The sequence below is a fragment of the Anopheles nili genome, chromosome 2, assembly GCF_943737925.1.
Source record: "Anopheles nili chromosome 2, idAnoNiliSN_F5_01, whole genome shotgun sequence".
Classification (NCBI taxonomy): Eukaryota; Metazoa; Arthropoda; class Insecta; order Diptera; family Culicidae; genus Anopheles; species Anopheles nili.
Window position 1 is genome coordinate 36375859 of NC_071291.1, and position 14179 is coordinate 36390037.

Here is a 14179-nt window from a genome sequence, read left to right on the forward strand (position 1 = left end):
TCTTTTTATTGGTTCTTTTCTTATGCGATTAAAGCAAGAACGACGCGTTGGTGTAAATAACTTTATTGAACAAACAGGAAAAACGACATTCAAAAACATATGATACGGAATTGTTTGACAAACACGTGATGCTGTATTGTTTTAAGGATATTCTAGCTCTTTGTGTGCGTGTACGTTTCCTAAAAAGAAACTTCCCTGAACCGGTGATCCACTATGTGGACATTTGTTACGTGGCTTTTACGAATTCTTCACTGGAATCCGGGTGATGACGCTCTTCACTTCCGTGTACGCCTGCAGCCCGTACTCGCCGTTTTCACGCCCATGGCCGGACATTTTGTACCCACCGAACGGTGCCTGCGCCGACAGCACGTTGTATGTGTTTACCCACACCGTACCAGCGCGCAATCCCTGCACCAGATAGTTCACCTTGTCGATGTCCTTCGAGAACACGGCCGCCGCGAGACCGTAATCGGTCTTGTTCGCACGCTCAATTACCTCGTCCAGCGACTTGAAGCGAATCAGCTGCTGCACGGGACCGAAGATTTCCTCCTTCGCGATCGTCATATCATCCTGCACGTCCGCGAACACGGTCGGCTGGATGAAGTAGCCGGGCAGGTCCTGCACCTTTTCACCACCCGCCACTAAACGCGCACCCTGCTTCTTGCCGGTGTCGATCAATCCGAGGATTTTGTCGTACTGATCGCGATCAACCTGCGGTCCATGCTCGGTGGTCAAATCGAACGGATTGCCCACGGTGCGTTTCTTTGCCCGCTCTGCGCTTCGTTCCACAAACTCGTCGTAGATCTTGTCCTCGATGAATGTGCGCGATCCGGCGCAACAGCACTGGCCCATGTTGAAGAACAGCCCGAAGTGTGACGTTTCCACGGCGTGTTTCATATCCGCATCGGCCAGAATGATGTTGGGGCTTTTACCACCCAGCTCGAGCGTCGTACGCTTTAGGTTGCTCAACCCCGAGCCCTGTTGGATCTTCTTGCCCACTTCCGTGGAACCGGTAAACGCCACCTTGTCTACGTCATGGTGATCGACGAGTGCGGCTCCAGCATCACCGTATCCGGGCACGACGTTAATCACACCGGGCGGGAATCCGGCCTCTTTCGCCAGTTGCGCCAAGTACAGCGCCGTCAGTGAGGTCTGCTCGGCCGGTTTCAAAATGATCGTGTTGCCGGTAGCCAGCGCCGGACCGAACTTCCAAGCCGCCATCAGGATCGGGAAGTTCCATGGGATGATCTGTCCGCAAACACCGACCGGTTCGTGGCGGGTGTACACGAAAAACTCCCCATCCATCGGTATAACCTTACCGTGGTTCTTATCGGCCCAGCCAGCGTAGTAGCGCAGGTTGTTGATGGCCATCGGTACATCGACGTTGTACGACATGAAGTACGGCTTGCCATTATCCAGCGTCTCCAGGCTCTGGAAGCAAAAGTAGAATTCGGTCTCAATGATGTCTATTAAATTTCACGTTCACTTCTACTACGCACCGCCAGATACACCTGATCGCGTTCCATCAAATCAGCCAGTCGATACAACAGCTGTCCACGCTTCGAAGCGTCCATGCGGCGCCATGGCGAACCGAGGCTAACAATGAATGAGCGGTTAATATTCGATCATAACTGTGTGTTTAGCAGAAGTCTCACCGGAAGGCATCTCTCGCCGCCACAACCGCTTGATCGATGTCCGCTTTCGTGCCCTGCTGAATCTCCGCGATCACTTGCTCATTCGACGGGTTGATCGTGGGAAAGGTCTTTCCGGTGGAGCTTTTGTGCCACTCATTGTTGATAAAAATCTGCCGATAAGGATGAAACCAGTTATAGCCTCGGCATTGCACCGACCCGTCCCGATGACCGCCCGGAATGGCATCCCAAAACACCTACACCGGTATAGAGAATCTCGGGCGAAGATTTGGGAGCCGGCACCGAGTAGTTCCTGGCGGACGTCGCAAGGGCACGCAGAACGCTAGATGACTTCACCAAACGATGCATTGTGTGCACACACGGGCAGTTAATTAAACAATGACCGAAAGCAGTTGCTCAAATCAGTTGTTCGGCTTTATCTCCTTCCCTGCTGGATGATAAGAATGACCTACGAACGTTATGTGCTGTTTGCGGAATAAGTCGCGTATTAATGGCAGAGTTTCTCTGACAAGAATTTTACGTACTTGGTACAGTGCTTGATTGATCTTGCTTACGTTTAACGACCGGGGAAGTAATTTGTATGCAAAGAAAATCTTGCAATTAATCAAGAAAACGTACAGCAACCGCGTAATAAACGATGGCGGCAGGTTTAGCCTGTTTCACTCACACGGAACAACATTGACCGGCAAAAATAACTTAAGCATCGCAGACACACCGCTTGTTTTCGCAAGCGTTTAACGAGGTTAGTTTTACAATCGTAATGCTATTTTTGTAATTTATGACCAGATTTATTTAGGCCAATGAGAGAAAAACAATCAGCAATTCCAATTGCGTAGTTTATTGGGTTATAATGTTTTAAATTCCTTATGATCGCACAATGCCAGACATTGGAAGCAGCCCTGCCAAACGATACGATTTGTGAGTAATCAATCTGTCACACGCTGCCTAACGTCAAAATGAAAAAAGGTGTCGGACGAAACGCCGCACAGAATTTGTATTTATTTGATTAAAGTATAGGCGGCTTCCGTGATTTAAGTCATTACTTACATCCAAAACAACTATCACAAGTATTACACCACAAGCGACGCTCAATCTACTGCATCATGAAGGTCGCACTGATGGTGGCGGAGAAGCCATCGCTTGCGGCATCGCTGGCAAGCATCTTGAGCAACGGGAAGTGTTCGGTGCGGAAAGGTACTGTGCGGTATGCAAATTGCCACCAATACGATGTGCGGATCTTTACCGACAGGCACGCTGCTTATGTCCACGTTTTCTCTTTAAAAACAGGCTCCAACAACGCGTGCTCGGTGCACGAATGGGTGGGTCAGTTCCGGGGCGAAACCACACGCTTCAAGATGACGTCCGTGTGTGGGCACATTATGGGACTGGAATTTGTGGGCAAGTACAACTCTTGGGATCGTGTAGACCCGGCGGAGCTGTTCTCGTGTCCTACTGAGAAGAAAGAATCCACGCCTTCCCTGCGAATGCCATACTTCCTGTCACAGGAGGCTCGCGGGTGCGACTACCTCATCCTGTGGCTCGATTGCGACAAGGAGGGCGAGAACATTTGCTACGAAGTGATGGCGGCCGTGTCCGATTCGATACATAACGTGCACTCGAACAGGATTACGTACCGCGCCAAGTTTTCCGCCATCACCGAAAAGGACATCAAGTACGCGATGGACAATCTAATTCACCCGAACGAAAACGAGGCCAAGTCCGTCGACGCACGGCAAGAGCTCGATTTGCGCATTGGTTGTGCGTTCACCCGGTTTCAAACGAAGTTCTTCCAGGACAAATACGCAGACCTCGACGCGTCACTTATATCGTACGGTCCGTGCCAAACGCCGACGCTAGGATTTTGCGTCCAGCGCCACGACGAAATTCAAACATTCAAACCAGAAACGTTCTGGTTCGTGCAGGTGACAGTGGGCGAAAGTCCGGAAGTGAAGCTCGAATGGCACCGGGTGCGTGTGTTTGAGAAGGAGGTGGCATGTATATATCTGAATAAGGTTAAGGAACAAAAGGAAGCAATGTAAGACACAACACTATTGTCGACTTGTGTGACCGGAATGATAATCTTTTATCGTGTTCCCTGAACAGTGTTGAAGCGGTAACCTCCAAGGAACAGACACGTGGACGTCCACAGGCGCTAAATACTGTCGAACTCATGCGTGCTGCCAGTGCAGGATTGGGCATAGGTCCTCATACGGCCATGCAAATTGCTGAAAAGTACGAACGATGGCTTGTTTTTTTGCAAGTGTGCTCTACAAACATTTCAATCAAACGTTTGTCTTCTCTTGCAGACTCTACATCCGGGGATACATCAGTTACCCTCGAACGGAAACCACACAGTATCCAACAAACTTTGATCTGAAGTATGTAGATCCTTATTCTGTTTTCCTGAATGTGTTCATTGACTGATCTCTATGATGCAATTGTTCTTTCGACTCTTTCAGTGGAGTTGCACGAATGTTGCAACCGTCAGCGGAATTCGGGGAAGAAGCAAAAGCGATTTCACGCGATATGAGTCACCCCCGGAAGGGTAATGATGCCGGTGACCATCCACCGATCACACCGATGAAGCTGGCCTCCCGCAATGAGCTGGAGAGCGATTGTTGGCGCGTGTACGATTACATTTGCCGCCACTTTCTCGGTACCATTTCGCGCGATCTGAAGTACCGCACGCACACGACCAAGTTTCGCATCGGTGGTGAGCTCTTTACGGCCACCACGAACATGCTTATTGATCCCGGTTTCACGAAGGTTATGACGTGGCAAAGTTTTGGCAAAAACGAGCTCGTGCACCAGTTTGCGGTCAATGATAAGGTGAAGATCAGCGACGTACGGTTGGTCGAAAGCCAGACGGGTCCTCCTGATTATCTGACCGAATCGGAGCTGATCTCGCTGATGGAAAAGCATGGCATCGGCACAGACGCCTCCATTCCAGTGCACATCAACAATATATGCCAACGTAATTACGTTGCGATCGGGAGCGGGCGCACATTAACACCGACGAATCTGGGCATCGTGCTTGTGCACGGCTACCAAAAGGTACGACCTCAACTGGCTTTGCGTTTTAGTTAGGGCTGTTTGTTATTAACGAATGTTTTTTTTTTGCATCACTCATTCACAGATCGATCCGGAGCTGGTTCTGCCGACGATGCGTTCCGCCGTGGAGCAACAGCTGAATCTCATCGCACACGGTTCCGCCGACTTTCGGTTGGTGTTGAAACACGCGGTCGAAATATTCCGTTTAAAGTTCTTGTACTTCGTGCAAAACATCAGCAACATGGACATACTGTTTGAGTCCACCTTTTCCTCGCTCAGCTCGTCCGGTAAGGCACTGTCGCGCTGCGGCAAGTGTCGCCGTTACATGAAATACATTCAATCGAAACCAGCCCGCTTACATTGCCCAACGTGCGACGAGACGTACAATCTGCCAATAAAGGGTTCGATTCGGGTGTACCGCGAACTGAAGTGTCCGCTTGACGACTTTGAGCTGGTAGCGTGGACGAATGGCGCGATGGGAAAGGCGTACCCGCTCTGCCCGTACTGCTACAATCATCCTCCATTCAGGGATATGATGAAGAACTCCGGGTGCAACAACTGCCCGCACCCGACCTGTGCACATTCGGTATCCTTGTTGGGTGTTTCGAGCTGCATGGAGTGTGAGCGGGGTGTGTTGGTGCTTGATTGCACGATGACCCCGAAAACGTGGCGGTTGGTATGTAACGGCATGTGCGATGTCATCGTCAACTGTTTCGCGGATGCGGTGAAAGTTACTGTGGAAGGTAAGCCGGACAGCTGCAGCTGTCGAGGATGGAAAGTCTTACTTCAATCTTCGTTCAATTTCAGCCGATTCGTGTGAAGAATGCGGTGCCCAGCAGGTGACGGCCGTGTACAAGCAGGAGAAGTCTCCGTTTAAGGACGAGGTGACGGAGAAGAAGGGTTGCATTTTTTGTTTTGCTGATTTTATGCCTCTGGTAACTATTACGCGATCCAAACCTGGCTCTGTTGCCTTCTTACGCATTAGTTTCGTATTTTTTCTAACGGTCATTTAGGTTGAAAAGCACAAGGCGGTTGAGATGCGCCGGAACCATGCGGGCGGTCGCGGCCGTGGTCGGGGTTTCCGTGGCAGGGGAGGCAAAGGAGGTCGTGGCAGGAGCAAACAACCCAAGGACAAGATGACGCAGCTGGCAAATTACTTCGTGTAGTGTCGCTGAAATCCAAAATCCAATCCCACTCGAACTTACTCGGGAGACTCGCGGATCTATCGGTACAATCGGGAGTCAACGAATTTTTCCTCCTGCCGAAAATCACCATCCCGACAAAAACCCGGTTACGTTTGATTTGTGAAATCATACAACTCCCTTATAGCTTCTAGCCCCAGGCACTGTGGCATTTTTCAAGCCAACAAACCGTAATCTTTTTTCACGGAAAAAAATAGAGAACATTAAAAATAAAGTCTCTGAGAAATGTTAACGAAATGAAATAAGAGAAACTGTGTTAACGGTTTAATACTGTTAATGAGCACTGTGAATACTTTTGAGTAGTAATGACATTTAGGTTTGTTATATTGTACTCTTAACTTACAGTATTCATTCTTTCATTGTACTAGATTTGTTCTTCAACATTTGTAACTATTTTGGATTCATATAAACTCCTTATATTCGTATTTTTATCTGTTTAATCAAACCCTTTATGAGTCACAATGAGTCTTATGTTAAAAGTTTTGAGTTTATTGGCCCTATAATATCTTGTAACTGTATTCTGATACTCTAGAGCGTTAAGTCAGCATGCTAACCACGTGCACAAGCGTTCAATATTCCACGGACGTATAGTTATCGACCGTTGCGAGCCAAATACGATCGATCAGCTGTGTCAGTGGGGCCGTAATCGTGAGCTGATCGAGTGAGGCCGTAAAGAAGTACGCCAGCCAGGGTGCACTATCTATCTGGTGTTGGAGAAGTGCTTCCGTCTCACGTTGCGATAGATACAATCGTCCTCCGTCGTGTACGGCGTATTTCTTCGACGCAGATCCACGTACGTCCGCTGTCACCAGTATGGGACTAGCAGGATCGCAAGGGAGATTTTGTCGAGGATCTCCGGACGGTATGCAGAGGATGAACTCCTTCGACGGAAGTATCCGTTCGATGGCATCCAGCAGGAACCGCGTGTTCACGAAGACGCGTTCATCAACGAACAGGAAGTAGCGTGCGTCGATCTTGTCGCTAGCACGACGATGTAGCCGATTCAGCCAGATATCGAGCTTTGTCTCACCTACGGCTCCGTGTGCTACCGGTGCTACAGCCTTGCTAGAATGTAGCGCAAATCTGTACACCACGCGCCGGTCCGACTGGGCCCAGGTTCGTCGAATGACCCGTCGGAGAGCGTAATTACGCTTCACTGATCTGATAATCACGACTAACAGTGGCCCATTGCTCGCTTCACGTTCGTGCAGTAGTTCCGATTGCGCCATCGATTCCGCTAACCGGAGCGAGCCAAGCTTTTGCAACAGGACACCATTGTTCCGGTTGATGCCATCCTCCAGTCGGTTCATCAGCTCTACCGATGCAACCAGAATGCAGGACAGTGTCACGATCACGAGCACTACGCAGCACAGGGTGTACCTTTCGAACCACCCCATCAGCGTGACAACCGCAGCAACACTACCGCATCGTGAAGGCTAACAACAAACGATCGCAGTAAGCGTAGAACTTCACCCCCAACATCGACAACATTTGTGGGAGGGGATGAGATCGGTACAAATACACCGTTGTGAGCTAAACCCCAGCTGGAGTGGAAGGAAAAAAAGTCACGTTCTGTGGGACTGCATTTGCTTTTATGCGTATTTGTGAAACGGTAAAGCTTCAATCAATAAAGATACGAGACAAAAAAAAAGTGGCAGTTGCTTATCACCCGCCAAACAATGCCAATCTTCACCAATTATCCACCATTCGGCCGGCAAACACTTGTGATTAGCGGTCAATGTCTGTAGGAAGTGTGGCTGCTATCGCGAAGGGGTTTCCCTAATCGCAGTTGGTTTATTAAATTTGAACAGTATCACCAGGAGCGCACGTTACTATGACAACTCAGCATTTTCATTCAACACGCGGTTGTTCAGGTGAAGAAAGCAACTTCACGGCTTTTGAGACTGGTTTGATACCAAATGTTGCGATTAGCACGCTTGATTATTTCATGATATAATTTATTTTGATTTGATTTGATTTGAACGGAATAGCTATTCTTGCTTAATATTGAACAATATATTTGAACAAAGTTAAATGCCTATGTTACATGTAAATTGCTAAGCTAATCAATGAATCGTGGATCAATGAAGGAGATATTTAGATATAGATTCATGAATAATGTAAGAAAATACTACGTTTAAAAATAAACTGTTTGTTGTAGAAATTGATCATTCATCTACATATCAAATGTGGCTTATACATAACTTAAACTAGTAAAATTTATGCTAAATCGAAAGAGCATTCTTTACATGCTGTAATTCCCAGATATCGAAAGTATTCTTAAAAAAAAATAAATTTATCCTAACATTTATCGATCCTTGCAATTTCTTGTAGTAAATTCGATCTTTTTATTTCTTCCTTTCACTCATTTCAACTTTATGAAATGATACCGTTTAGAAAGATTAATAAGTAGCGACTAGGTCATAAAAGAAATTGTCTATCAAACATGAAACGATGTAGATGCAGAAAGGATGTGTTAATAAATGAGAAATCAAATTGGAATTAGGTGAAGAGAACAATAAATGTTACAAAATGATGATCAAGAATGAATAAGATCAAATTAAATTTGAAATATAACAGCTATCTACTATGTGCCAATCGGATGTTATGTATTGAAAGAGTAAGATTCTGTATCTAGTTTGGAGGCTTCCTTAGCCATGCACAGGCATGCACATGCATTTGCCATGACAACATCGATATATGTATCCATGATAAACGTGCAATCAAGCGAAAAAAACAGCATCCAACTACCATCAAAAACACGTCAAACAATACGCCATACCGACGGTTAACTGACGCTGCTTGTTCACTGGGACTGGGAAATCGCACTTCGGGTCGCTCTCGTGCAGACCATCCGCGTTCGGGGAACGGTCGGGTTTTGAATCTTTTTCATCCGTTCACGCGGTCTGCTTTCATTCAACTTTTCCCACCAGACCGTGTTCGACGCGCGTGAAGCCACCGCGGTGTGGCGCCGTTTGTTCGTCAGTGCGTAGTGAGTGCGTTCTCGATTGTTAGGTGGAGCTGCGGTAAGCCCTTTCTCTTGTCCGTGCCCGTGGTCGGAACAGTGTGCGCGAGCGAGCGGGCGAAAGAATGCGCGTAGGTGCCGTTTCTTTCTCTCGTTCAGGAGATGTTCCACGATACCGGGTGCGTTTTGGGTTTGTTTGCGCTATCCTGCGGTGCTTTACCTGGTGCCCGCAGTTGAAGTGTGTGATTGCACTCGACAACGCGCATGCAGCGAAAGTGCATTCCGGCACCGTGTACCCGTGGCGTTGTGTTTGTGTGGTGAAATGTCAAAAAGTAGCGATGTTTGCTGTTGTTTTGTGATCGTGCAAAAAGAAAGATCTTCACCTTGCGACATTCTAAAGCCCTCCTCATGATCGGTCCTGTGTTGGCTCTCGCTGTCTCTCTCTCTTTCACTATCACTCCTGGCTACCTTCCGCACTTCGTCAACCTGCTGCACAAACCTGTTCTGATTTCGGACCCATCGCCCATATATGCGTGTGCGGTCTTCTTCATTGAAGAAAAAAAAACAAATAAAACACGTCCAGCGCGTTTTGCCAAAGGTGAGTGAAACAATTCGGCTCTGCCCAAACCAAACCTCTTTTTCCTTTCGCTCTCTCTCTCTCTCTCTCTCTCTCTCTCTCTCTCGTGCGCGCACCAATAAAAGCGCAGCGCCTGCACACACAACAGTTTAAATCTCCGTCTTCGTTCTCCTTCTCCACCATCGTGTGTCTGGCGTGTTGTTGCTCCCCCTCCCCCAACTCCTCCCGCAGCCGAAAACCGCACCCGGCGCAACCCCCGTACCGGGGGCTTTCGTTTCGATTCCGGTTTTCTCGGGTCGGACCAGCAACAACAACCGCACCAAACAGCAACAAACGGCAGCTTCCAGCTTTCAAAATGGCAAGCAAAAAAAAAATTAATGGGAAACAAAGCAACAAAAACACTGCCCGAAATGGTTGAAGTGTCGAGGGTGAAAAAGAAAGAAAGAGAGAGAGACAGAGAGAGAGAGTGAAGAAAAAACAAAGCAATCACTACTGCTGCTTAGGCAGTGCTCTGTCTTTAGAATGCCCTTCCATGCAATGTTTACTAGCGAGTGCTTTTTTTTGCAACGGCAAAAGAACTGCCTACTTCGCTTAGCTAACGCCCAAATAGTAATAACCGCCGCAAACTGCAATCGTGTTAGTTTGGTTGGTGCGATGCCATGCAACACTCTCCGGACCAGCTCAAGGCATATATAGAGCACACGCTCGGGAAGCTGCGTGGAAAAAGGCCTACTACACGACAGGGGGTGGGCCCACGGTGGCGACGGTGGCAAAGACCACGAGAACGAAATCCAGGTGAAGAAGAAAGCGAGAAAAAAAACCCGCTCTTTCTCTCTCGCTCTCTCATACATACACGCCAGAAAACCTGTTTGGTTCCTCCCGGGGCCAAGAAGAACATGCTCGCCGGCGGCTGGACTCCAAACCACACACGGCGGCGGCGAAAAAAACATGTTCTCGCAAGTAAATTTTGCGCGTTTCATTGTGCTCCTTTTTTTTCTTCTCCTATCGGCTCCATCGCTGTAGCGAAACGATCGATCGCCGTGATTCCGCGAGAGAAGGATCGATCTGCTGCCACCTCGATCTGCCAGAACCGCCACCGGTATGCATCGAAATTGCTAAATTTGTTGCTTCTCGTGGTGGGGGAAGATGAATTTTGTTTCGTTTTAGGGGTTTGCAAAAAGTCAATTGCAGTTAGATTGCATTTTTTTGTTGTACTGCCTGCTTTTGATGGGGGTGTTGGGAGAACCTCTATTAAGGGATGCTGTCACCCCTTTAAGATCCTCTGTTCCTTGTATAATCTTTTTGTAACACAAAGCAGTATCATTTTGGATATTTGCATCCTTTGTTTCAGCATTTATCGATTGTTGATCTTTAGCTAGATCGCTCAAACATGAGATCGTGCCTATTCAATCGATTCGTGATCGTCGTAACGTCACCGAACGGAGATAAATTTGCATACAGCAACTAAAACACGTGCCAGGTTTTGAAAAAAAAGCACATACACACACACGCAAACATGATCCCACTTGTAGCAAACGAAACATCGAACCAACGATCGTTATGTTGTGCACGTGTTTGATAATTAATTCCGCTTGACCGAGGCAGGGGCGCCAGATTAATCCGGTGGGTGGTCATTTTCGGTGCGGTCGGTTCACGCCCCCAATTTTCCGTGTTCCACCCCAGGTTCCATCGCTCCGATCCCCATCGCCCGTAATCGATGGCGCTTGATCCTTGCCTTCCACGTCTAGGCTAAAAATAAGAACAGCTGAGAGGAAACGAACCATAGGGAAACCTAGGGCACGATACGACGCGTTTCCACGGTGGGCCCTTTTTTTTGCTCCTAACGTTCCCGTTTGTTATCGAGAGATGATCAAAGACCAACGGGGATGGGCGATGATGCACCCCAACATCGTGGCCACCACTGTAACACGTTCTCTATCGATCGATTTCCTATTCCGCTGGTTCTCGCGAGAGAAGAGGATATGTGCACGTCTGCTCCTCCGTGACGTCGTTCGGTCTAACCGGTTTTCCGTGCCCGGCGTGATGGTGCAAGGGCCAAGAGGACCACCACTGGGTGGCACCATACACACATACACACGGAACGGTGGATAGAGGAGTTAAAAAAAAAACAAAAATAAAACGACCAACACACTCTCGGCTGCTGGCGCGAGCGCGAGGAAAAGGTGGGAAAAAAGTGCAACTTTAGCAACATTCGTCCGCGAGTTGTGAGTTGCTGAAGTCTCCCCTCGCTGGGCCGCTGGCAGAGCCGGAAGCGTACGGAGGAAGCGAGGGGGTGGGCCATGGGTGGAAAAAGGGGCCGCTGATGTCCACCGCGGCGCGCTCGGGAGAAAGTGCGTGAGCGAGCGAAACCACGCCCGTGGTGTTGATGGTATTGTTGTTGTTGTTGCTGTCCGTGTGCATGTCACACACACACACACACACACACACGCAGACACATGGTGGTTGATCGCAAAACGTGATCGGTGTCATCATGCTCGTGAATGGATGGTCGCGATCGGGCGACGCATGTATCCGCGCTGTCGAATGTGAAAGTGTACGTGTGCATGTTTATTCGCGCGATCGCGCAGGGATTTCCGTCGATTTCCATAAAATGAACCACAAACACCTGAAGGATGGGGATGGTGGTGGCGTTGTGTAACATTGGGCTGAAGTTTTGGACGAGATTAAACATAGTTTAAAACGGATTGTTGTTTTCATTGGCCGCCTTTTTTTATTCTTCTTCGACGTGTCAATGCTAAAACGCGTGTAAATATGCATTCGTTTACGTATTTTCTTTCTGACAGCCAGCTATTTTGGGGTGTGAAGTGTCAAGTATCAGGTGTTAGTTGTCGTAACACTTATCAGTCGGTACATTCAACATTGCATTTTACGAAGAATATTTTGCATTGCATAATTTCTATTACTATTCCCCCCCAGCTGCTCTTTCTCTTCGCAATTCATTCCCGTTTCCCTTGGACGCACATCATGCGTAAATACATCAATGCGTCAGAGCCTGGTGCGATGCACCGCCACACACTACATTAACGGTGCATTCCAGTTCCACCCAAGCCCGTCCCGGCGCGAAGGAAACCATTCCCCTTTCTGACACGCACTTGTAATTAAGGGCATCGTTGGGGATGGGCTGTAAACATGTTTTGGATGCAGTTAGTGCATTTGTGCGCTTGAGCAAGTCGTCCTGTTGAACGCGGCACTGTTCGAAAGCATTCCGAAAGTTCACCAAAATCCAATATGTTGTTTGATGGTGTGGTCTTTATTTTTGCATTGAAAAATCGTGTTTGGCCCTACATATTGTGCACTATATTTTGTAAGCCTCACGTGTTTATACCGTACAGTCTCTAGCGCTATATGCACCTTCCCTGAAATAGCCTACTTTTCATGTTGCACCATGCGCCAAGCTTAACGATCTTTGAGAAGTTCATCGCCAGACTTCAACAACTCGTGGGCATTTATTCGAAAGTTCGATGCCGGCTAGTTGCATGTGCTTGCGGACATTTAATTTGTTCCATCGAAAGTATGGCTTCATGTACGCTTCATGACGCGCAATGGCAATCCAATAGAAAAAAAAAACCCCACAACAACTCCCAGATCATATCACCGGCTCCAAAAGGGCGATGTCACCTAGCAACGTTGGGAGCAGCCTTCTCTGATGCATCCATTAGCGTCCCCGATAGGCGATGGTGGAAAGAGAAAGAAAGCAAAAAAAAAGAACCCTCCACTCGAAGGGACAACCGACCAGCGATCCCTGCGGGGTCAGTTCATTGAACAGAACCCTTCCCCACTCACTCATTATGCTGTCCGTGGCGTCGCGGCTTATGGCTCACCGTTCCATAACCCGTTCTGGTTCTCTTTTGTTCCCGCTGCTTATTTGCTTCCCTTTCTTTTCTTTTTTCTTCTTCCTTTTTTTCAGTTCTCCCGTCTCTCCCCTCCTTCCCTTCCGCAGACGAGATCATATTTTATGGTTCGCTTTGTTTTGGTTCCACGAAGCCTCCGGCCGTAAAGCACACTTTACCTATCGAATGATCCTCCTAGCCGGGGCGGCATCGGTGCTTGGGGGGTGGTGGGTAAAGAACCGGCGAGAGAAGGGAGAGGGGGGTAGGCCAGTCAGCACGCACTCAGAGTGGTTTTGGTTCCGAGGGGGGGTCGATGGAAAGGAGGAAGAAAAATGGAGGAAAATATGCTGCAAAGCAACCATCTCGGCTCGGCTGACCAAGCGGCCGGGAAACGCAGCATCACTTAAAGAACACGCCCGACCGATCCAGGTGGATGAGGAGGCGAAAGACGGGAGGGGGGGAGGGGGGGGAGAGGAGACCGAAAGAGAGCTCATGTTTGAAAAGAAGAAGAGGCTCGCGCAAATGGCGTCCCAAATGGAGTGTTGGAGGGCGGGTATCGACAACAACAAAAAAACCCAAAAGCCTCCTCCGAAGCTTTATGCGTTGTGGCAAGAACGGTGGAGCTTTTCTTTCCTTTTTTTCAATAGAAGACACGCTAAAGGTGGCGCCCAAGAACGAACGAATCGCACAAATGGACATGTACTGCTGGTGAAAGGGCCTTTCTGCCTTTCCTAACGTAAGCAGCACAACACAAAGTATTCCACTTTGTAAGCCTTGCCTCATATCGAGATTACGTCAATTTTAATTAACCCGTTACAACGAGGAGACTTTAGCGTGTTTTTCTTCTCTATTCTCTAAAACTGTATTTTTCCATCGTTTAA

General features: G+C 48.2%; 2 protein-coding genes across 2 annotated transcripts; one reads left to right on the top strand and one right to left on the bottom strand.

Annotated features, from left to right (window-relative positions):
• Positions 1-77: 77 nt before the first annotated feature.
• Positions 78-2289, bottom strand: LOC128720977 (aldehyde dehydrogenase, mitochondrial). The gene is made up of 5 exons (XM_053814678.1): positions 2177-2289; positions 1893-2082; positions 1656-1804; positions 1500-1596; positions 78-1431 (listed from the first exon to the last, which is right to left on the bottom strand). The coding sequence occupies exons 2-5, from the start codon at positions 1998-2000 to the stop codon at positions 238-240; spliced, it is 1548 nt and encodes a 515-aa protein (XP_053670653.1). The 5' UTR covers positions 2001-2082; positions 2177-2289; the 3' UTR covers positions 78-237.
• Positions 2290-2755: 466 nt separating this feature from the next.
• Positions 2756-6098, top strand: LOC128720976 (DNA topoisomerase 3-beta). The gene is made up of 8 exons (XM_053814677.1): positions 2756-2846; positions 2940-3687; positions 3756-3884; positions 3959-4030; positions 4112-4706; positions 4789-5446; positions 5511-5638; positions 5717-6098. Exons 1-8 carry the CDS (start codon positions 2756-2758, stop codon positions 5867-5869), a joined length of 2574 nt encoding a protein of 857 aa, XP_053670652.1. The 3' UTR covers positions 5870-6098.
• Positions 6099-14179: the final 8081 nt, after the last annotated feature.

Coding starts and splice junctions, on each gene's coding strand:
- LOC128720977 (XM_053814678.1), bottom strand. CDS start 2,000: ATGCATCGTTTGGTGAAGTCATCTAGCGTTCTGCGTGCCCTTGCGACG. Junction 1,805..1,892: donor CCGAGATTCTCTATACCGGT/GTAGGTGTTTTG, acceptor CCTTATCGGCAG/ATTTTTATCAACAATGAGTG. Junction 1,597..1,655: donor GCGGCGAGAGATGCCTTCCG/GTGAGACTTCTG, acceptor ATTCATTGTTAG/CCTCGGTTCGCCATGGCGCC.
- LOC128720976 (XM_053814677.1), top strand. CDS start 2,756: ATGAAGGTCGCACTGATGGTGGCGGAGAAGCCATCGCTTGCGGCATCG. Junction 2,847..2,939: donor GAAGTGTTCGGTGCGGAAAG/GTACTGTGCGGT, acceptor CTTTAAAAACAG/GCTCCAACAACGCGTGCTCG. Junction 3,688..3,755: donor AAGGAACAAAAGGAAGCAAT/GTAAGACACAAC, acceptor TTCCCTGAACAG/TGTTGAAGCGGTAACCTCCA.